Genomic DNA, 19,678 nt, shown 5'->3' with positions numbered 1-19,678 from the left:
TGGCTATTTACTTCCTTTGCGTAAAAAGCATATCTATACCGGTTTTTTAAAAAACTTAGGTATTTGAGCCTGTTTTTCAGTAACCTCTCTCCATTCTGTCTGACCTCAATGTTTAATTGTACCAGCTACAATATATCGTACTTTCTGTATTTAGGATCACTTCACATTCTTGAAATACAGTATTTGTTTTGGTATTACTAACTGCTAACTAAGCCCCATCAGAAGACCTGAGTTTCAGTCCTTAGAGGACTAAAGTATAGTACAACTATCACATTATACTTTAATTTTGTCTCCAGTCTGAGCCCCAGAAGGTTGCTTCCCATTTTACTTTCACGGGTATGTGGAAGAAGGCAAATTGCCAACAATGATGTTTCTCTCAAAGTGTCACTTACCCTATCAGCTCAGATGACTAGTTTCTATTAAGCCTTTCTTACATACCACATAGCTTGTATATCTGTAGCTCCTTACTCCACATGAGGATTTCTTAACCTACTGCTGTTTGAAGCTGGAATCAGTGACACTACAAACTATTATTTTTTCTTTCTGCTTATCTAATATATGGAAAAGTTATTTCTAACTGAAAAATGATCAGTAAAAGTAGTCTAAAAATGAATTCTGCATCAAGTTCATGTTTGTTTGATGTTGTTCTCATCATTTGGTAGACTCTTTAAATGATCCTGGGACTGGTAAGTAGATGAGGACTGAACAGCTATTTCAAACATCAAACCATGCCAAAGACAAATGGAAGAAGAAATTTGTAACAACCATTACTAAAAAAAAACCCAAGCAAAACCAAAACAAAACCTTAAAGGATTATCTACAAAGTGTGCTATAAACCCAGTGAATGATGTTTCTACATCTACTAAGGAAGGAAAGTGGAGTCTATTATAGTGAAAGTCCTCTAGATAGAAGAATTAAATATCCCAGTACAAAACATTTTAAATGTACCCCCATTCATCAGGAATAATTATCTGAAAGTGAATGCTCCAAGATACTCAAGTGCATTTACAGCAATGGTGCAGCATAGAGGTAATTAACAGATGTCTTTATTCATTATGTAAACACTTTGCTGTCAAGCACAAGTAAAACATGGATACTTTCCCTCTGCTTGTAAATACAGACATATATATTTCTCTTGATTTAAATTCAATTAGGCTTCTTTTTTAGTGCTTTTGCTAAAAAAGATGGATGACCTTTTTTGCAAGGATACACAAATTTACCCAGAGATTAATTTCTTTATGACCTTTTTGTGTTTTTTATATGATACCGTTACCTTTTGTCTGTGTGTGTGTATATCCACACATACTTATTACAGTACGGTAACAGGGGAAAGGAGGAAGGATACTACACAAGATACTTACTGAAGTTTTAAAAAAACCCTGTAATTCCTGCCCTGTGCTCAACTGTGTCACCTTGACAGGCAGCTGGCTTCTGCAGGACCATACCTAGAGATGCTTCTCACTGCATTTACTCACAGTATTATGAGAAAATTGAGTGACAGAGATTAGGATTTGAGCTACAGGGAAGGCATGGTGTGCCATACTTTGTGCTAAATATCAGGCCAAATGGAGATACCCTTGTTTAGAAAAATCTGTTTTGCTACCCTGACTGTAGAATGTCAAGTATTTGTTTAGAGTTTTTTTGACCACACTTATACAGGATTAGTGACCTATTCATTAGCCAGATTGCTTTACTTTATTGCTCTGATGGGTTTCCATTATCCCTTCTGTTAGCCTTTGAGCTCAGCTTTCCTTACATTACACATCACCACTCTTTCCTCAACAAAAGGTTGACACAAAGGTAGCAGAACTCACCGTTCATTTCCTAACAGAGTTCCATCTGAGCTCAGCCTGTCTTTTCCTACCACAATACTTGATGAACTCACCCAAGGTGTTTCACTACAGTCTGCTGTGACAGCCCAGACTGCATGGACTGAAATGGCTCTGGGCCACAGGTTTCTAAAAATCTGTGACAATATGGTCATGAACAAAGGAGGCTGATGATGAGGTGAGTGAGAAGTCCCAATTACCCCTTCATCTTGTCTACAAGAGTGGTGCTTTTCAGGACTCCAAGCAATCCTTTGGTGACTTTATGGGGAAGCTGACCCTGAAGCAACCTTGTTGCGCTTCTCTGATATTTCAGACTGTGACATTTTTTGTCAGCACTAGGTAAAGATAGAAATTAAAATATAATACAATATAGGTCCAAAGGTCTAGGGCTCAAGAGTATTTGCAAGTGGTGCACTGAGAGCCTTGACAATGTTATCCTGCATTTTTAATAGATAAGTATGTTAATTTGCCAAATGTTGATGTATCTTTTTTTTTTTTTCTGACAGCTTATATGTAATTTACTTCAGATGCATCTTACCTTAAAACACGTATATGAGATAAAAGTTGCCTCATGGATGTAGGGATACCAAGAAGTCTATCACTTCTACCTATAAGCAAAGAGTATGTAGGCAACACAGGAAAGGTTGCAGTCACTGAGAGCAGCTCTCTCCTACCGCAGTCAGCTGAATCACTTATCTTCTGCAGAATCTGAACATGTCTGTACTGGTTTTATCCTGGAGGAAACTGATTTTTTTTTACAATAGCTCCTATGGTGTTACATTTTGGATTTGTGACTAAAATAGTATAACACAGGCATGTTTTTGTTATTGCTCAGCAGTGCTTACAGAGTCAAAGTCTTTTCTGCTTCTCAAATCCTCCGTCTGGCAAGTGGGCTGGGGTGCACAAGAAGTTGGGAGGAGACACATCTGGGTCAGCTGACCCCAACCAACTAAAAGGATATTCCATACCATATGGCATTGCACTCAGCAACATGGGGAAGAAGGAGGAAGGGGATAATGTTCAGGTTGATGGTATTTGACCTCCCAAGTAGTCATTACACATGACAGAGCCCTGCTTTCCTGGGTCTTCCTGCCCATGGGAAGTGGTGAATGAATTTCTTACTTTGCTTTGCTCAAGTATGCAGCTTTTGCTTTACCTGTTAAACTGACTTTATCTCAACCCATATGATTTTGGACTTTTCCAAGTCTTTCCTTCATCTCAGTGAGCAAACTGCTGTGCGGAACTTAACAGACTCCTGGGGTTAAACAACAACATCCAAAATTAGGAAGAATTTGTCTGTTCTTCCCTAATATGGTGCACAGTGCTAACAGAGTCTGTTTATAGACCTGTTTTCCATGAATCTGTTAAATCTTTTTTGAACCACTAATGTCTGTTTGCACAGCCTCCTCTGGCAGCAAGTTCCAGAAGTTTACTAGTGGCTATATAAAGTAGGACATTTTGCCCACCTGTTTTAAGCAGGTCTTATACCAGATAACAGGCCTGTAGTATTTATTAATCACTTTTTCCAACATTACCAGCAGATTTTAATACCTTTATATTTGCCCACTTGCTTGGAAATTTGATTTTTCTTAATTTTCATTTGGCTTTGCTTTCTCTGAATTTATAGAAATAAATATATATACACTCAGGTTTCAGTAAAAGTAAGTGTATAACTTAAGCAACACCTCCAAGTCATAACTCAAGAAAGATTTTGTTTACCTCAATCTACATTTAACATAAACCTGCAAACAACTTCTATTTGACAAAAAGTCAAGCAAAAGATAGTATTTGAGATAAAGGAATATACCTCATTAGCTGCTGTCCTGACATATTGCTTTAGATAGAACCATTTCTTCCCAGTAAGACATTTCTTCTTCTTCAGCAAAAGTTTGAAAAAAACCCATCTAAATCCCATGAGGAAGCTTACTCATATAGTCACACTTCTTGTGCAAAGAATCCATGTAGCATTTTAATTTCAATTTAAAGACTGTTGGAAGCAATTTGGCATAAAAATGCTACAAATTACCTTGGACCTGATTTCCAAAGTCTCCCTTGCATACTCAGACAGCTCTTAGAGACTTTGCAGCGTCTCCAGGGATCCTTTTTCCTACATGTAGCAATTTTCGTAAGTATAGTATTCTGCATGTGAACTGGTGGCAGGGGAAAGAAAAATAGGTGGAGAATGGGGCAGGGGGAAGGGGAGGGCATGTGGGGAAAGTTGCAGCTGGGACAAAATGTCTAGCTATGATTAATTACAGACAAGTAGTAATTCGGAAAGCTTCAGGCATTCCTTCATTATACAACACACACATACAAACCCCAAGCCAGGAGGGAAACATGAATAGTAACTAAGATAAACCCACACCTAGTGCATAATATTAAAACAAGTTATAGAATGTAAATGTCTTTCACAAGCCTAACTACAGGAAAAAAATAAGTAAAAGTAGTCTCTCTTTTCTCTACGTATTAGAACCATTGTCTTTTTGCTCTATTTTCTATGTATGAGAGGTTATTTGATTGCTTTTAGTGTTTATCACAGATAGTGCAAGCAATCTTCCTCTTCACAGTAATATAATGCACAATACATATAAGAATAGTTCCCAAGCAAACATAATACTGCAGATGAGTCTTGGCTATTGTTTTTAGTTCTTTTTCTTTATCAGTTTTTTTGCAGTGGTAAGAATCTGCTATTGGGCAAAATGAGAAAAGGCCAAAGAATGATTCTTCCTTCAAATGCTGAATGTTGCTACTATCTTGGTGATGAACTGACAAGATATTTTGATCAGTCACTCTGAAGAAAACATCCCCATCAAGTCTGGGACCTGATAAAAAAAAATATCTTACAGGCTTCTATTTCTCTCTTCCCCAAAACCTTTCCACTCTCCCTCCTGTATGATTATTTCCACTCTTACCCTTATACATATATATGTCCTGATACGCCAAAGAACAAAGTGAAAACAGATAAACAGATACAACTTTTGTTTACGTTGGAGACTTAACACCTTCAGCTTGATCGACTTCCTTGTGGTTGTTTCAGCCAAAATATGACTGCTAATGGTAATGACAGCCAAACATGCACTTCTGTCTTCGTCTACCCTATAACACAGGTTGTCATGGGTTTTAGATGTCCTCTACATATGACTGCACTGATTCAGAAATAAAAAAGTCATGGGAATCCTACAATTTAAGAAGAAAAGAAAAGCACTCTCTTCAAGACCTAAGCAGTGTCAGGTACTGAGTGAAATACATTGTGCTGGTCAGCACTGGGGTGATTTCATCTTCATAGCATGACACTGAGAGCACAGTCATTACTCTTTAAGTTGGCCCAGAAATAAAAGGAGGAGGAAAAGGAGAAAATAATTGGCAGCTGAAAGTTCTGCAGTGCACAGTGCTGAGTGTACTCTGCCCTTACCTGACAAGCTGTGGCAGTAAGGTCATTTGCTTTAAAGCTAAGACCAAAAGCTTTTCATTCAGACTAAAAATTAGGCATCTTTCTAGGTAAAACATAGTAGACACTTTTGTTCTTGCTCACTTGACTTGTCGCTGACACTAATCATGAAGTTTAATAACAAAAAGAATATATATATGCTTGAAATAATATTCAAATCATCTCTACACTAGAATTAAAAATCACATACCTGCATTTTCACCTGCTAATTCATAAGCCTCTCAGAAATTTCTTAGAATTCTCCAAAAAGGATATTTTTAACAATAGCAAGAATATGCCAGAGAATAACAATTACAGATATATAATTCCGATATTTTTTTTCAGTGTAACTGTTGAGTGATTCTCTAACTTAAAAAGGTCTGAATGAGACCATCTGTCTGTGACTGGTTGGAACTGAAGTCAGATGAACACAAGAAAACCTGAACAGCAACACTCAGAAGTGAAGTTGGCAGCAGGATGAACGCTCACTTTTTGTCTCATTGTGATTTACAGAGCAAATTAATAAAAAAGGATAAATTCTTTTCATCTCTCTCCCCTTTAAATTAATTCACTACTGCTAGCAATGAATGATGAATGAACCTGAAGTCAAATGGGAATCATCTTCATCCTTAGCAGGTTGCTAGAGCTTGACCATTTTCACATTTACAGCAAGGTAAAAGACTCTACTCATGATGCATGAAGCAGTACAGATTCCTGTTTCCTCATTCTTAGCGATGCTAGCTTTGTATTGATTACAGGATGAAAAATCATAGTAACTGCACAATGAGTTCACAGGACTGAATAAATAACACCGAGTAAGAAGAGAGCATTTTAACAAAGACAAGGCATGTTGCCAAAGAGTTATTTCATGTCACCTAAATGTCCACTTTTTCCACATATTTTCAGTTTTGGAGAAAGTTACGACTTTGTTCCTCAGATATCTGGTCACTGCCATGAGCCATAAGCATTAAGGGAAATGCTTTCTTTACTGTTAGTGAGTGGGATGACAGCTAAACTCCAGGTGGTTGTTATAAACAAGGCCAGTATGAAGTCTCTAAGATGAATAATACAGAACGGAAAAGGGAGAAAACACAAGTCAAATTTGCATGTTTCATGATTCATTTCAATGAATAAGTTTCATGATTCATTGAATCCTGTAACTTTTAATCCCATCAACCTGTATTAGTACAGGTTGCCAGTCTGTCAGTTCCTATGAGCTGCATACATATGGCTGTTGTCAGTACTTGCATGGATCATCTCTAAAGGAGAAATAGTAATCTGGGTGATCCTAGTTTTGAGTGGATCTTGGACTAGGGCTGCCAGCTCATTAGAAACACAACACAAATATTAGGGGTAACTCCAGGCAGCAGGTATTGTCTGTTCTTCAAATTTTACATAAAGGCAGTATGAACTCTTATTGTACAAGAGTTTCTATGCCCTTCATCTGCCCTTAAATTAACTTTTAGATCACTCTAACTAGTCTTATGTGCACATTTATGATAGTAAATGTACAGCACTGAGGAAAAAACCAGTCCTTTTGTGTTTGTAGACTGCCTTGGCTAATAGAGCCTTGGTCTATGTCTAAGAGTCCTACTATGATACCAAGGCACAGGCAAAGGAGAATCTGAAAGGCACTACTTAGCACATCTGTAGCATGGCCAAGTGTTCCACTTTAAAGCTTTTGTCTCCCAAACATTTGATCTCTTGTTATCAGTAACCAAAGGAGTTTTCTTGTGGAAGAAGCAAAGAGGAAGAACGCATAATGACACACATAAGGTATATATAGTTTCTCTAAGTGGAAACATAGAAAGGGTTATAAAAATAAGAGGACAGAATTAACAATGTTCAGCATGCAACCTCTGTTTAAATATTGCACACCAGTTACATCTGATGAGCATAGCTGAGAAATGCAGAACAGACAGCAGCCTATTTAATACCCAGTCACTTGCTCCTTTTCCCTACCAGAGTAGTTTTAATGGCCAAATTATAACTAGAAGGAATGAACTTCCTGGCTTATGGCTATCTATTTTTCTGTTGGTGAAAGTTTCAGCTCAGATCTACCAATCATTTGGAAAAGAAGTGCTACCAGCTGTATTAAACCTAACATTTCCTAAGGTCTGAATGCTTGACTTTCTGTCTTTAGTGTCCCTCTTCATGCAGATTTTTATTCTGTGCCATTGCATACTGTCACACTGCTAAATTTTGATTGACTGGAAATATATTAACATTAGATGCTGACATCACTGTATGAAGGAACTCTGCAAGGTAACCCTGAAAAACCTACAAAAGGCTGTCTGGATTTGTAGGAGTACTAGGAAAAATAACCATATGAAGTAGTGCAATTTGTCAGCTAAGCTTCCCTGTCTCCATCCATAAAACTAATTCATGCCTTAAGCATAACTAAAAGATAAATTTTGGCATTTCAGCTTTTAGTCAATTAAGAGATGTAATTACTGCACACAAACACAACATAAAACACAATTAATAAATGTGTTTTCTGGTCTGTCATTTTAAAGATGGTCTTTAAGCTCTGCAAAAAATATTGAATAACAGTTTTCAAAGTGGGTTGGCCTAATTCTACAAAATTTCCTCAATGTCTAGAAAATCATGGTTCATGAGATGTGAAGCAAAACAGCAGGACATCACAGATCTTACTAGATTTTTTCTGTTATTTTTTCTTTTCTGGTTTCATGTAATGCAATGTATTTTCTTTTTAAATACAGGTCCCTATTTTAGCAAAAAGTCTGTTTTGCAAGTTGCTGTTTAAATATATGGTTACTTGATTTTTGTATGTTGTCAATCTGTCTGGTTAAATTGGAAATTTTTCATGTGTGTGTATAGATATATAGACAGATAGATATAGATATATGTATATACAGGGTGTTTCTAGTCATGCATGTTCCTTTCTCCCATCATCCCCATATCACCATTGGTGAAACAGAGCTCAGATCAGTCCAGCAGTTTAATTACCTGGGAAGCATCATCTCCTCAGACAGTAAGATTGATGCAGAAATAGACAACAGGTTAGCAAAGGCATACAGAGCTTTTGGTAAACTCCATAAAAGAGTGTGGCAAAACAAACACCTGAACAAAAGTACAAAGATCAGCGTGTACAGAGCCATTGTACTGTCTACTCTTTTATATGGGTCTGAATCATGGGTCATTTACCGGCACCACTTGCGTCTCTTAGAATGCTTCCATCAGCGCTGCCTCCGTACAATCGTAAACATCCACTGGACTGACTATGTGACCAACACGTCTGTCCTTGAACAGGCAGCAGTCACGAGCATTGAGGCCATGCTGCTGAGAACACAGCTGCGCTGGGCAGGGCACGTCTCCAGGATGCAGGACTACCGCCTCCCTAAGATCGTGCTCTATGGGGAACTTGCCACTGGCTGCCGCAAGAGCGGAGCCCCGAAGAGGAGATACAAGGACTGCCTGAAACAATCCCTCAGCCTTGGCCATATTGATCACCACCATCAGTCTACCCTGGCCTCCAATTGGGAGGCCTGGAGACACACCATCTATAACGCTGCTGCTGCTTTTGAGAACACATGCAGGATCACTCTCGAGGAGAAAAGACAACGCAGAAAGAATTGCGTCTCGTCAATATCACCTGGGGAGTCTTTCTGCTGTGCCTTCTGCAACCGGACTTGTCTATCTCGCATTGGCCTTTTTAGCCATCAGCGCGCTTGTAGCAAGCGTGGGTAGAGCCCCTCTCAAATCTTCGTTCGTGAAGCCCAGCCATGATGATGATGATGATTTAGATATATAGTCATATTTGATCTGTTTTACATCTTTAAGATTTCTCAACATAACATTAGAAACAGTAACTGAATTGAAAGCAAACGTAGTCAAGTAGAGTCAAAAATAAGTTCTCAGTTTGGTTTCGGCTTCTGTTTTTCACAGAGAATGTATAACCTAGACGCTTCTGATCATATAGCACCTCTGAGGAAAGTCCAGTTGCTACCTAGATGAGAAAGTAATGGAAAAAAACCCCTACCCTAAGACATTGTTATCAGCTTTTGACGAAGGACAGGAGAAGCCAGTGTCATGTAACTAGCCAGTTCTCTCTGCATCAGCAGCTCTGTTACTGAGAGCACACAAGGATGAAGGACAGATGGATTTTCAGAAGTGCCTAAGGGAGTCAGGAATTGAAATATCAATGATTTTGATGGTAATTAGTGCATACTAAACTTAAGGCTTGATGTCTACCTATAGCTCTAAGAGCCTTTAATACCTGGCTACAAATGACCTACCAGTCACTGCCACAGCCTCAGGCTGACATTTCAAGATCCACCATATTTCTGTCAGTCAAATAAGTCATGTCATTCTGAGCTCTGTTAAGTCATCTTTTTCCAGAACCTGAAACTTTTTTCCGAAATTCCCTTTGTAGAAGAGTTGTGAAGGGAAGGGGGGATGTATTCTATGGAGCTTTCTAGAAAACATATGTGGGATGATGGATAGACTTAAACCTAGAGGAGATTCAGAATTTTAAGATAAAAAGCAGCTGCAACTCCCTGGATGGACAGAGGTCGACATGTTCCCCAGTACAACGATAAACATCTGCTCAGAGAAACAGAACGGAGTGAGGAATGAAGTGGAGACTTTGTGGTTCCTCTCCATTCTAATCCCAGCAGAATGGGAGAACACTGCAGTACTAAGACTGTACAGTACATGTCTGATAAGGGAGAATCAAGATGTTCTGCTGCTGAAGCCAACAACCCTGTTGAACCCCCTCCTCAGGTGCCAAACCACAACTGCCACCCCCCTCCCATTAAGTACATCAATCAGAAATAAAAGGTATTTATGACCAGAGCCACTCAAACTCCACCCAAACACAAAGAAAACAGTATAAAAGTAAGTTGGGGGTAGGGGTAAAGTGGGAGACCTCCAGCAAAACTGCTGGGATCAGTCAACGGGCTGAGTCCATCTTGTCCCCCCCCACCAAGGGATGCTTGGGTGAGAAATATGCTCTACATGCATTAAATGCTGCTTTTAGGACTAGACCTTTTGCCTGTGCTTACCCCATAGTATATTATTTAGATTATTTTGTATCAGAGCTTGTGCTTGCTTAGTGTATGTATCAGTAGATTGCTTTAAACATATTTTTGCAGTAGACACTATCACTGACAAACTTTGAACCTTATTAACCTGTCACAATTTGTGTTAATAAAAAGTGTTATTCCTTAAACAGTTAAAGTGAGTCCTTGCAGTTGTTGGAGGTGGATGACACCTTGGCAGGGCCTGCTGAGGGCTCCTGGCTCTGTTGAGTTCCCCCTAACAAGGGAGGCTGAGGTATCCTCCAATCTTGTGAATCTGTTGGTGAAGGGTCTCCTTAGGAGACGCTGACAGACTGTTGGACACCAGAATCTCAACTTTCCTGGGGGACAGGTGAGTAAGAATCTGAACTCCCACCTTTCACATGACAACACCTCACAAAAATAAAGAAATTTTGTAGGCTTTGCAGAAAGAAACTTCAATATCCAAGCTGTGACAGAGTATAAACAAGAAAATGAGGCTTCCTCCTCCTGTTTTTATTGCTCATTTGCTCCATTTCTCCAAACCACTGTTATAACTAATTCTCCTTAGTCCCTTTTGATCATCTTCAGGGCCACTAAATAGTTCTTGAAAGAACTCAGCAACCACATCAATAATCAGCAGTGAAGTCCATGCGTGACTTTGTAACCTGAAGTACATTCACACCAGGAAGTGCTAAATGAAAAAGATACTTATGTCACTTTTTCTGAATCCTTGAACAGCACTATATTATGTCTTCAGACCTACTGTGATTGCTATGTAATAAAGAGTAAGGAGCCTGTGGTGTAGAAACTTTGGTCAATCTGAGTGTTTAACTGACTTTAGGGTCAAACAAGATTAGGAGTCAAAATCGCTTTGCAAATCTTTATATTTGCTACTTAATTGGTACAATATGCTTGTCTCTACAGTGACAGCCATTTTTTTAAGGAACTGTCTAAATTGTAATAATAATGTTTTTATTCAAATAAGCTTTTTTTAAAAAAGCCCTACATTTTACCTAAAATTACTCTGATTATGATTTTATTTAACACCAACCCAGAGAAATTCTTGTTACTAATAACAGCTACCTTAGTAGATTTTGTTCTCTCGAGATTGAGACAGTCTGACTTTGAATGTCAACCACACACTCTTTAAAAAATGATCTTTGTTAGGAGTAAAAACTACCCATTTTATATAATCTGAATAATTTAACTCTGAATTAATTTCCTTTTGCACACAAGTCATGGATAATTTGGGACGAAGGATGTTTTGGTGAGATTACTCTGGGTGAAGCTCTTCCCACCTGTGTTTTTGTTTGTTTATCATGACAGAAATGATTACTTAATACTTACATTGCAGTAGCAACATGGCTTTCTTTTAAGAATAAGGTTCTATTGTAGATGATATGTGCAAATACACATAAATTTGAATTTCATATTCAAATTCACTGACAATATCTCCCATTTGGCTTATGTGCCATCCAGGTATGATAATCAACACATTAGGCATGTGCTAAATAGCTCTACAACTATTTTATTCAAATAGACAAGTGTAAAGCTGCTCAGTGAAATTTTAAAATGCATTAATGGAACAACTGTCCAGATGTAAGGTTTATCAAGCCTATGGTGTATGCCAATGCCTGGGAAAAGTTACACTGTAATTGAGTCCATAATTAACACAGCTGGTTCTATACTTACACAAAATTACTCACATACTTGGTTAAAAAACCCAAATCAAACCAAACACAAAATGTAGGAAAAAGAAGCATTTCAGCCTGCCTAAAGAGCTTTAATTTGTATCCTGTACCTATCACCATGTTATATAGTCCTTGACTGGTCACCGATTATTATTTATTCCAGAGGGTTCTAACATTGTTCAGTATAGGAGGCAGACAATACTCATTTAGTAAAACACTACTTGCTCTCCAAATTTATTCTCATGCTTCAATATGTAGATCCCATTTTACATCAAATGTGTTATTTCAAATCTTTCTAGAAAGACTGCATTTTCCCTTTGGATTTTTTATAGTGCTCATTAGTACAGCAATGATTGCTTCATATATCTACGTATCTTAGCAGTACCTCCATTGGCAACTATCTGGCATAATTTCCATTCTGCAGATTGTAGTTGAGGCTGAAAACACATAATTAGAGCTCAATCTGGGATTCCTGCAGGCTTTTTTTTTTTTTTTTTTCTTTGAAGGACAGCTTTAGATACACTGAGAGAGAAGGATCCCTTATTCTAGATGCAGCTTTAAATGTTTGGTGTTTCCACAAAGTAGACCTTTGGGTTTCCATTAGATCCCCAGAAAATGAGGATTAAATTACTGACTATTCTATGAAGAAATGTTTGTGAAACTTCAGAAGCATCACGCAGGAATGTGGTTCCAGAGACAGGGTTAGAATCCAGTTCTCCAGGGGAGCATTCTCCTTGCTTTGTTATCAGATGATTCATCAATCTGTAATTCCTTTCTTCATTTCTAACACAATTTCTAATTTCTACAATAAAAATTGTTGACAATATTCTTCTTACACTACATCACTCTGATTCAGCCTTAGTCACTTCTCAGTGGCTCCCAAATCTCCTTTAAAAAAATTTCTGTATTGAATCTCACTCTTCCTTTTCACTTTTCATCTTCACAGTTTCCATGCAACAGACTTCTATTCCCATTTTATTTCTTTCCTTTTCTAATATAGTTGCTGCTGTGGCTACTGACTTCTCCTACTCTGTTTTTCCCCTTCAAAACCCTAAAAAAACCCAAAACAACTTTTCCCACATTACCTGGCCAGGAACAGAACATCACTGTAGGCTTACTGCAATCTAATGCAGTGCTTGCAGCTATGGATAAGACTTGCAATTAAGGCAAAAGTTTCACCTGGTTTCTTAGCCCCATTTCAGCCTTTACTTGGCCCTTCTGTTTGAGGACTGTAAGTTTTTCTAAAATTAATAGTGCTGATAAGCTATGGTGACAGCTGTGGCTAGCTGCGTAGCCAGTCTGTGAATTGAGACCTGTCTGCTCATCATAAACTGTTGCAGATTCTGTGATCTAAACCAGGAGCTGTTTGCTGTCACACAGCTGTGTTGGAGGCCCTGGTTAAATTCTGGCCCTGACGGTTGAAGTCATCAAGGTCTCCTCTGCTCTGAAGCTCAGTTGCTTTTTAGATATTGATCAATCTGGCTAGATAAAATTCCTAATTAGGACTCCTCAAAATAACTCTCAAACCAAAAAGGCATGGCTATGGAAAGGACTAGATTTTGCCAAAACCAAACTGAAAATATGAATCCTGAACAAAATGCCCTTAAAGACTATAATAAGGTATTTGTTTCTTCCTGTGATTTACACGTACCACAGATTAGAATATAACACCCAGCTGTATAATTACTTTTCATAAATAGTCCTCTAATAAACAGCAGTTGTCCTGAAAAAATTCTGATATATATCTAGAGAAATACTGTATAAATATATTCTTGTATGAATTCTGAGTGAACAGCTGAATATCTTTCATGATAATCCTGTTATAGACTTAAAATTAATAACTATATGAATCTATTTATTAGTAGAATACAAATAATCTTGGTGTATATGGGGGTGTAGAGGTTACAGAAAAAGATTATTTAGTGAACACTGCTTATTAAATTATCATGTGTGACTCTTCAAGAATCTTCAAGAAGAGATCAAAAGTCAATGTTATTTCCCCTACACATTTCCCTTGGTGTAAAAGAAAACACTCAACATATGGTACAGAGACTATTATTCATGGCTATGCATCCAGTGCCTTAGGCAATGAAAACTGTAAGTGCTCCTAATTCTACCATTATTGTAATTATTATTACAATATCTTCCTTTTATCATTACCATTTTGACACAGAACCAAACCTCCCTCCCTCCTTCCACATTGCTCTAGTGCCTATACTTGAGTTGGAGTCCTCCGAGTTTATATTCTTCACTCTGCATATAATTCTATCTCTGAACTTTGTCAGCACGTCTGATTCTCCTGTCTCTAATATTGACTTCTCTACCTCTGTGGTATCCTTCTCCTCAGCTTGTCTCTGGTGAGGCCACACTTGGAGTGCTCAGTCCAGTTCTGGGCTCCCCAGTACAAAAGTCCAATAAGTTCCTTTGAAATACAGAGCCTTGTTCTATAATACACATTAAGTCTGGTTCTTAACACATTTTTCTCATGAAAGATGGATAATGAGGGTGAGAGACAATAGGTGAGTGATTTCAGTTCTTATCTCTCACATTCAAATACAGCAACAACACCATAAAGAAGAGAAATTCTGGGGAAAAAAAAAGAAGTTGCAGAGATAAAATGAATACTGTAATTAATAAATATATTATGTTATATAATAAATACAGTAATAATTGTAATATAACTGAATCTGATGGAGGCAAAGTCTCATTGGCAGCTAAAATGCTGGCCTTTCCTATGAGAACCTGCCTTTGCAATTCCAGCATTCTTTTCTATAGCTCAATGGGCTCGAAAACATAAATATAGTCCTTATATTTGACAGTCACAGATATTGTGAATAAAATGGAAATGAAGTCATGGATAGATACCATTGCAGTAGGGATCACAAACATAATATTTTTGCCTTTGAATATCTCTTTTTTCCATATTTCCTTTCTTACCAAAGAACAAAGTAGTGACAGTGTTGCAAAAGTTAAGAGATTTGGTCATTCTCATCCTACCTTTTGGTAAACCACTCACCATTGCTTATAATCAGCATCACAGTTGCAGTAGTACTTGGGATCAGTACAGTTGCGTTCGATGCCGCAGGCACATTTTTGAATGCCAGGTCCTGATCCACCCCAATAGTAGTGCTTCTCATTGGCTTTTCCAACCCACCAGGTATATGGATTCCCTTCTGCAAGGAATGAAAATGCAAGGTTATGTTGCATCAAAGAGGTAGAGCTCCATAATGCATTGACTGAGCTTAGCTGTTTAATATGCAAATCCTAACAATACATAACTGGAGCCATCCCATGTTTTGGACAAACAAATTCATGCATCATTACTGAGCAATTCAAAGGACCTTACCAGGAAAGCAGAACACGTTTTCTTTTCTTACAATTCATGCAATTTATAATGACTGAAATTAATTTTTTTTATCTTATATGCTCTTTGTTTAACTTTTAAATTGCTCTCTGTTTATATAAGGAAAATATGTGGGATTCCATAATTATTTTCAATTAATTTAAAACTCACATAGTAAGCTATCAGATAGATTATTTCAATATTTGAACACAAATGCTACATGGAAAGATACATTTATTTTATTTTATTTTGTATTTTTTTTAATTATATTTTACATAAAAGCTTTTAATTGGAAATTATTCTGTCTTCACTGGAAAACAAATGTGTTCATCATGTTCTCTTCAACTTGTCCAAACAAAGTGTAAGGAGATATGATGAAACTCCAAAAGCATCTTAACTATTTTTAAAAATATATATATTTAAAGTATTCAATAATTTAGCAAAGGTGATTTGAATTTGATGTAATCATATTTCTTGACATTGAGTCTGTAACTTGACATTTTCATATATCGCTCTAAGTTTATTTCTAATACTTTTGGACTAACTAAGCCTCTTATGTGTAAATAAATAAATAAATAAATAAATAAATAAACCCCTTCCTCTTTAATTTTTAATTTGAAAAACTGTCCTTACAGTATTACTTTTTTACCTCTGGTTCAACAAGACACTTAAATATGAATTTAACTTCCAAACATGTGAATAACTCAATAAGTCTCAATGTACTCAGTGATTTTTCACATTGAAAAATAATGATTGAGCTCAGCCTACAATAATGATTTAAAAAATGTCTCTTTCATTTAATCTACTGCTTGTATTTCTACATTAAATTGAATTAAGTTATTTGCATGGAATTCACTTATCAATAAATTTTACAAATAAAATACTACAAAATAGGTATTCTACTTTTGATAATTTTCTGTTTGCACATCTCACACATCCCCCCAAAAATACATGCATAATCCTTAAAAAAGCCTGTTCACTTATTGCAGACATACATTGAAAGTAATTAACATCAAACTCTAAAGAAAATTAAATTCCAGAAATGAAGAGTGCAACCAAGTATCGGCACACGTTTAAAGAACACCAAACCCCAAAAATACACAGCTCTCTGAAAACACTTTTTTCAATGTTCTTGAATTGTTAAATGTCATATAAAGAAATGAAAATACAGTAATGTGAAAAATTCATGGTAGCTGAAGGTTTTTATTAGATGTTACTATGCAGCACAGTGTGGTCACAGTGCTAATGCAATGGGTATGGCAATATCATGACTTTATTCTAGACTCTAGATTGGTCATTTTAGCTTCTGTGACTCAATTGTCATGGAACTAAGTGCTGTAAGTTAGGAGAATGTGCCATGTGAGTGCTGCAGTAGCATTCCCAACCTGCAATACAATCCAACAATTCTGACAGTACGCAGCCCTGGCTTACAAAAGATTACTTAATAAGTATTTAAGGGTAAATGTTATCTTTCCACAGTGAATGACAGAACAGCTTTTACTGATACAGTATCCAAATACAGCATTAATGACATCTGAAACTCCTCTTTTATTTTTTTTTCCATCTCATCTTTGAAGTTAGTTTTTATGGTGTAGTGGCAATGCTGCAGTTTTGACTGTTACTCAAAATTCTCTTTGTTTACACCCTTCCTGTCAAGTGAAGGATTGCGTGATTCAGTCAGCAAGTAATTCACTGGGAAGCAAAACTGCTAATTAAAGCACCAGACAAAAAAAAAAATTACTTAGAATTGTCAAAAAGGGGATTAAAAATTCAGAAACAGGTAGAATAACTAAAGTAGATGAAAGTGATGGCAGAATTACAGACTACAGTGATGGCTGTCACAGACCACAGTGACAGACACAAATGGGGCATGTTTGAACTCATTTAGTTGACAACTGATGTACAGTTTTAAACCCACAATGTATTCAAGCAAAGACAGAGTTATTTTTCACATTTATTGTTGTCATTGTGCATATACACTAGCTAGGGATGCAGCCCCATTTGGACACATGCTTCTTCATTCTGGAAAAAAGACCTACACAAACAAATTTAGGAAGAGACTAAGATGCATGTTTAAAATTTCCAGAAAGGTCAAGGAGGGAATAAAAAATTTTAAGGGGATTGCATTCAGCACAGTTTCTGCTAGACATCCCCACAACTGATAATCACAGCGCTGCCTTGTGAACAGCACTAACAGACTCTGATCGCCCAGCATATTATGTTTGGGCTTGTAACAGAGGGGATCTTGGTGGATCTGCTCATTAGCTGGCAGCCATGCAGTGGAGCAGACTTCCCATTAGGACATAACCCCATGCACAGGAATAAGATGAGCCTCACACTGGATCATCCTGCACCACAGTGTCCATATAATATTTCAAAGCTCCTTAACTATCTCTGGTTAATAAAAGAAAAATGTGTGGAGACACAGTTGTGTCCCGTTTGCTCTTTGCCAGACAAATGAGAACAGCCCTCTGTGGTCTTCCTGCTTCGTGTCAGTCCAGAAACAGATGAGCAGCATTTTGTCTAAGGTTCATGTGCTTCAAACGAGGAATGCTACGAAGCTATATTGCAGACCCCGTTATGACTGGGCATAACAAATAGTAAAACCCTGCAAATGCAGAGACTAAAAGAGCAATAGAAAAGAAAGACTAGAAGGGAAAATGATGTATCATGCAGGTAAAAAATATACAGAAACAGGATCACTGTTCCCCTCTCATACTTCACCTTCTTTTACACATCTATAGTATCCTTTTGAGAATGTAAATTTTTCTGCTTTAGAAGCTTTTGGAAAAGGTTGATCTGAGGAGAAGGAACTGTGCCATACAACATGAAGACTGATCATTAATGGATGTTATTCTAAGCATCACACTGTTTTACCATAAATTATTATTCTGCTAAAATATCAATAGTATCGGTCTTAAGGCATTAAAAGTACATAAATTCAGTTTAACGACAGAAAACAGTGTAGGGAAAAAGTATAAGTTTTCAAGTGTATTGCAATGACAAGTAGTAACAGAAAATATTTCTTCTGGCTTTTAAGTTATCTTTTCTTACATTAGGAATAAATTTTGAGTCATGGGTTAGCTTTTTACTTGTTGTCACTGATTGAGTGCTTCCCCCTCCCTGCACCACCCACTAGTTTTGTGGACAAATAGTACGACAAGAAGATGGAGCAGAAGAGAGACCCTCTGCCTGGACGGGATGTTTTAAAGTGAAGGCTTGATGTAGAACTGCTCCTTGGGCACAAAACAGCTCTTCTTCAAGGGCTACTGTGGGAAGTGTTTAAGTTTGTGTGTATTGAGTTATGAGCAGGATGCCTTTTCACTTCCCTTCCACTTTTCTATCAAGTTGTCTTCCTGTATAGAATATTCAAGAAAAAGTAAAGGTTAAGGAAACTTTTTTGTATTCTCTCCGAGAGTCATAAAAAAGTGATTCTTTTTTCATCTCATAAATGTATCTTTTTGTGAACTATTTCATTTAATATAAACCCATACTCAACAAAAGTTAATGTAGTATGAACAGAACTCTTAACAGTCAATAATACATTTATTTCTAACATAGCTGAACAGTCTCAAAATGTATTACTTTTGGAAGTACACTTGGTATTCTACTGAGAATTTAATATAAACAATAGCTTTTATTATTTTAAAATGAAATTGAATAATTAAAATGGTGCTGCTTTCAATATTTTAGGGCTCTTATTTCTAGCTGTTCACTACTGGTAACTGAAGCAGCAATACTAAGAGAATGCAGGTTAGGGAACTCAGTTAAGTGGACAGATGCTTCATGGCACTCCGCATTTGGAAGGCTCCATTCAAAATACAAATATTTATTTGTAGACTTCCCGGAGAAGCTAAATACTTGTCTTTCATGAACCATCTCCTCCCTATACCAATTTTTCCTCCAGCCTTTTCATTCTTCCTTCATTAAAAGGCAGCCCTTTTTGTAAAAATGCTCTGCAAAGCCTGGCTGACTCCCATGGCTGCCGAAGGAAGACGGGAAGTGTGCAGTTTCTGCTGAAAGAAAGGTGGCTGTTTCCCTCTCCAACAAATAATCTTAAGCACCTTTTCCAGCTTCTGTAAACAAACAAGCAACAGCGGTGAACATCCAAGGCTCTCTCTTTGGTTCTCTGTCCCAGCTCTTTCCCAGTCCTAGCACTTTGTTTTGGGAAGAAATTAATATTGGCAGCCCTGCTAAAAACATTGCCTGTCTCACTTTGACTTCCATGCCTGGGAGAGTGAATGGGAGGCAAGATTTGGAGAAAAGATCTGAGTTTTGCAATTACATGTGGTTGATTCTCTTTGCACTCTCTCAGCATTCAGTATTGTGTTAAGGGTGCTAGAGGGTACATTTCTGCCTATTCC

At 37.3% G+C, this 19,678-nt stretch overlaps 1 protein-coding gene across 1 annotated transcript in view; it reads right to left on the bottom strand.

The window, feature by feature from the left end:
* The window catches only part of CNTNAP2 (contactin associated protein 2), a 1,021,111-nt gene that overhangs the window by 176,414 nt on the left and 825,019 nt on the right, over positions 1 to 19,678 (bottom strand). The window contains exon 14 of the mRNA XM_050333690.1: positions 14,988 to 15,144. Within this exon, the coding sequence (XP_050189647.1) occupies positions 14,988 to 15,144 (157 nt within the window). The remainder of the gene's footprint in view (positions 1 to 14,987; positions 15,145 to 19,678) is intronic.

The sequence above is a fragment of the Myiozetetes cayanensis genome, unplaced genomic scaffold (genome assembly GCF_022539395.1).
Source record: "Myiozetetes cayanensis isolate MyiCay16 unplaced genomic scaffold, myiCay2020 scf1, whole genome shotgun sequence".
In the NCBI taxonomy this organism is placed as follows: Eukaryota; Metazoa; Chordata; class Aves; order Passeriformes; family Tyrannidae; genus Myiozetetes; species Myiozetetes cayanensis.
The sequence above is the reverse complement of the archived record's forward strand: the minus strand, read 5'-3'. Positions and strand labels throughout refer to the sequence as shown.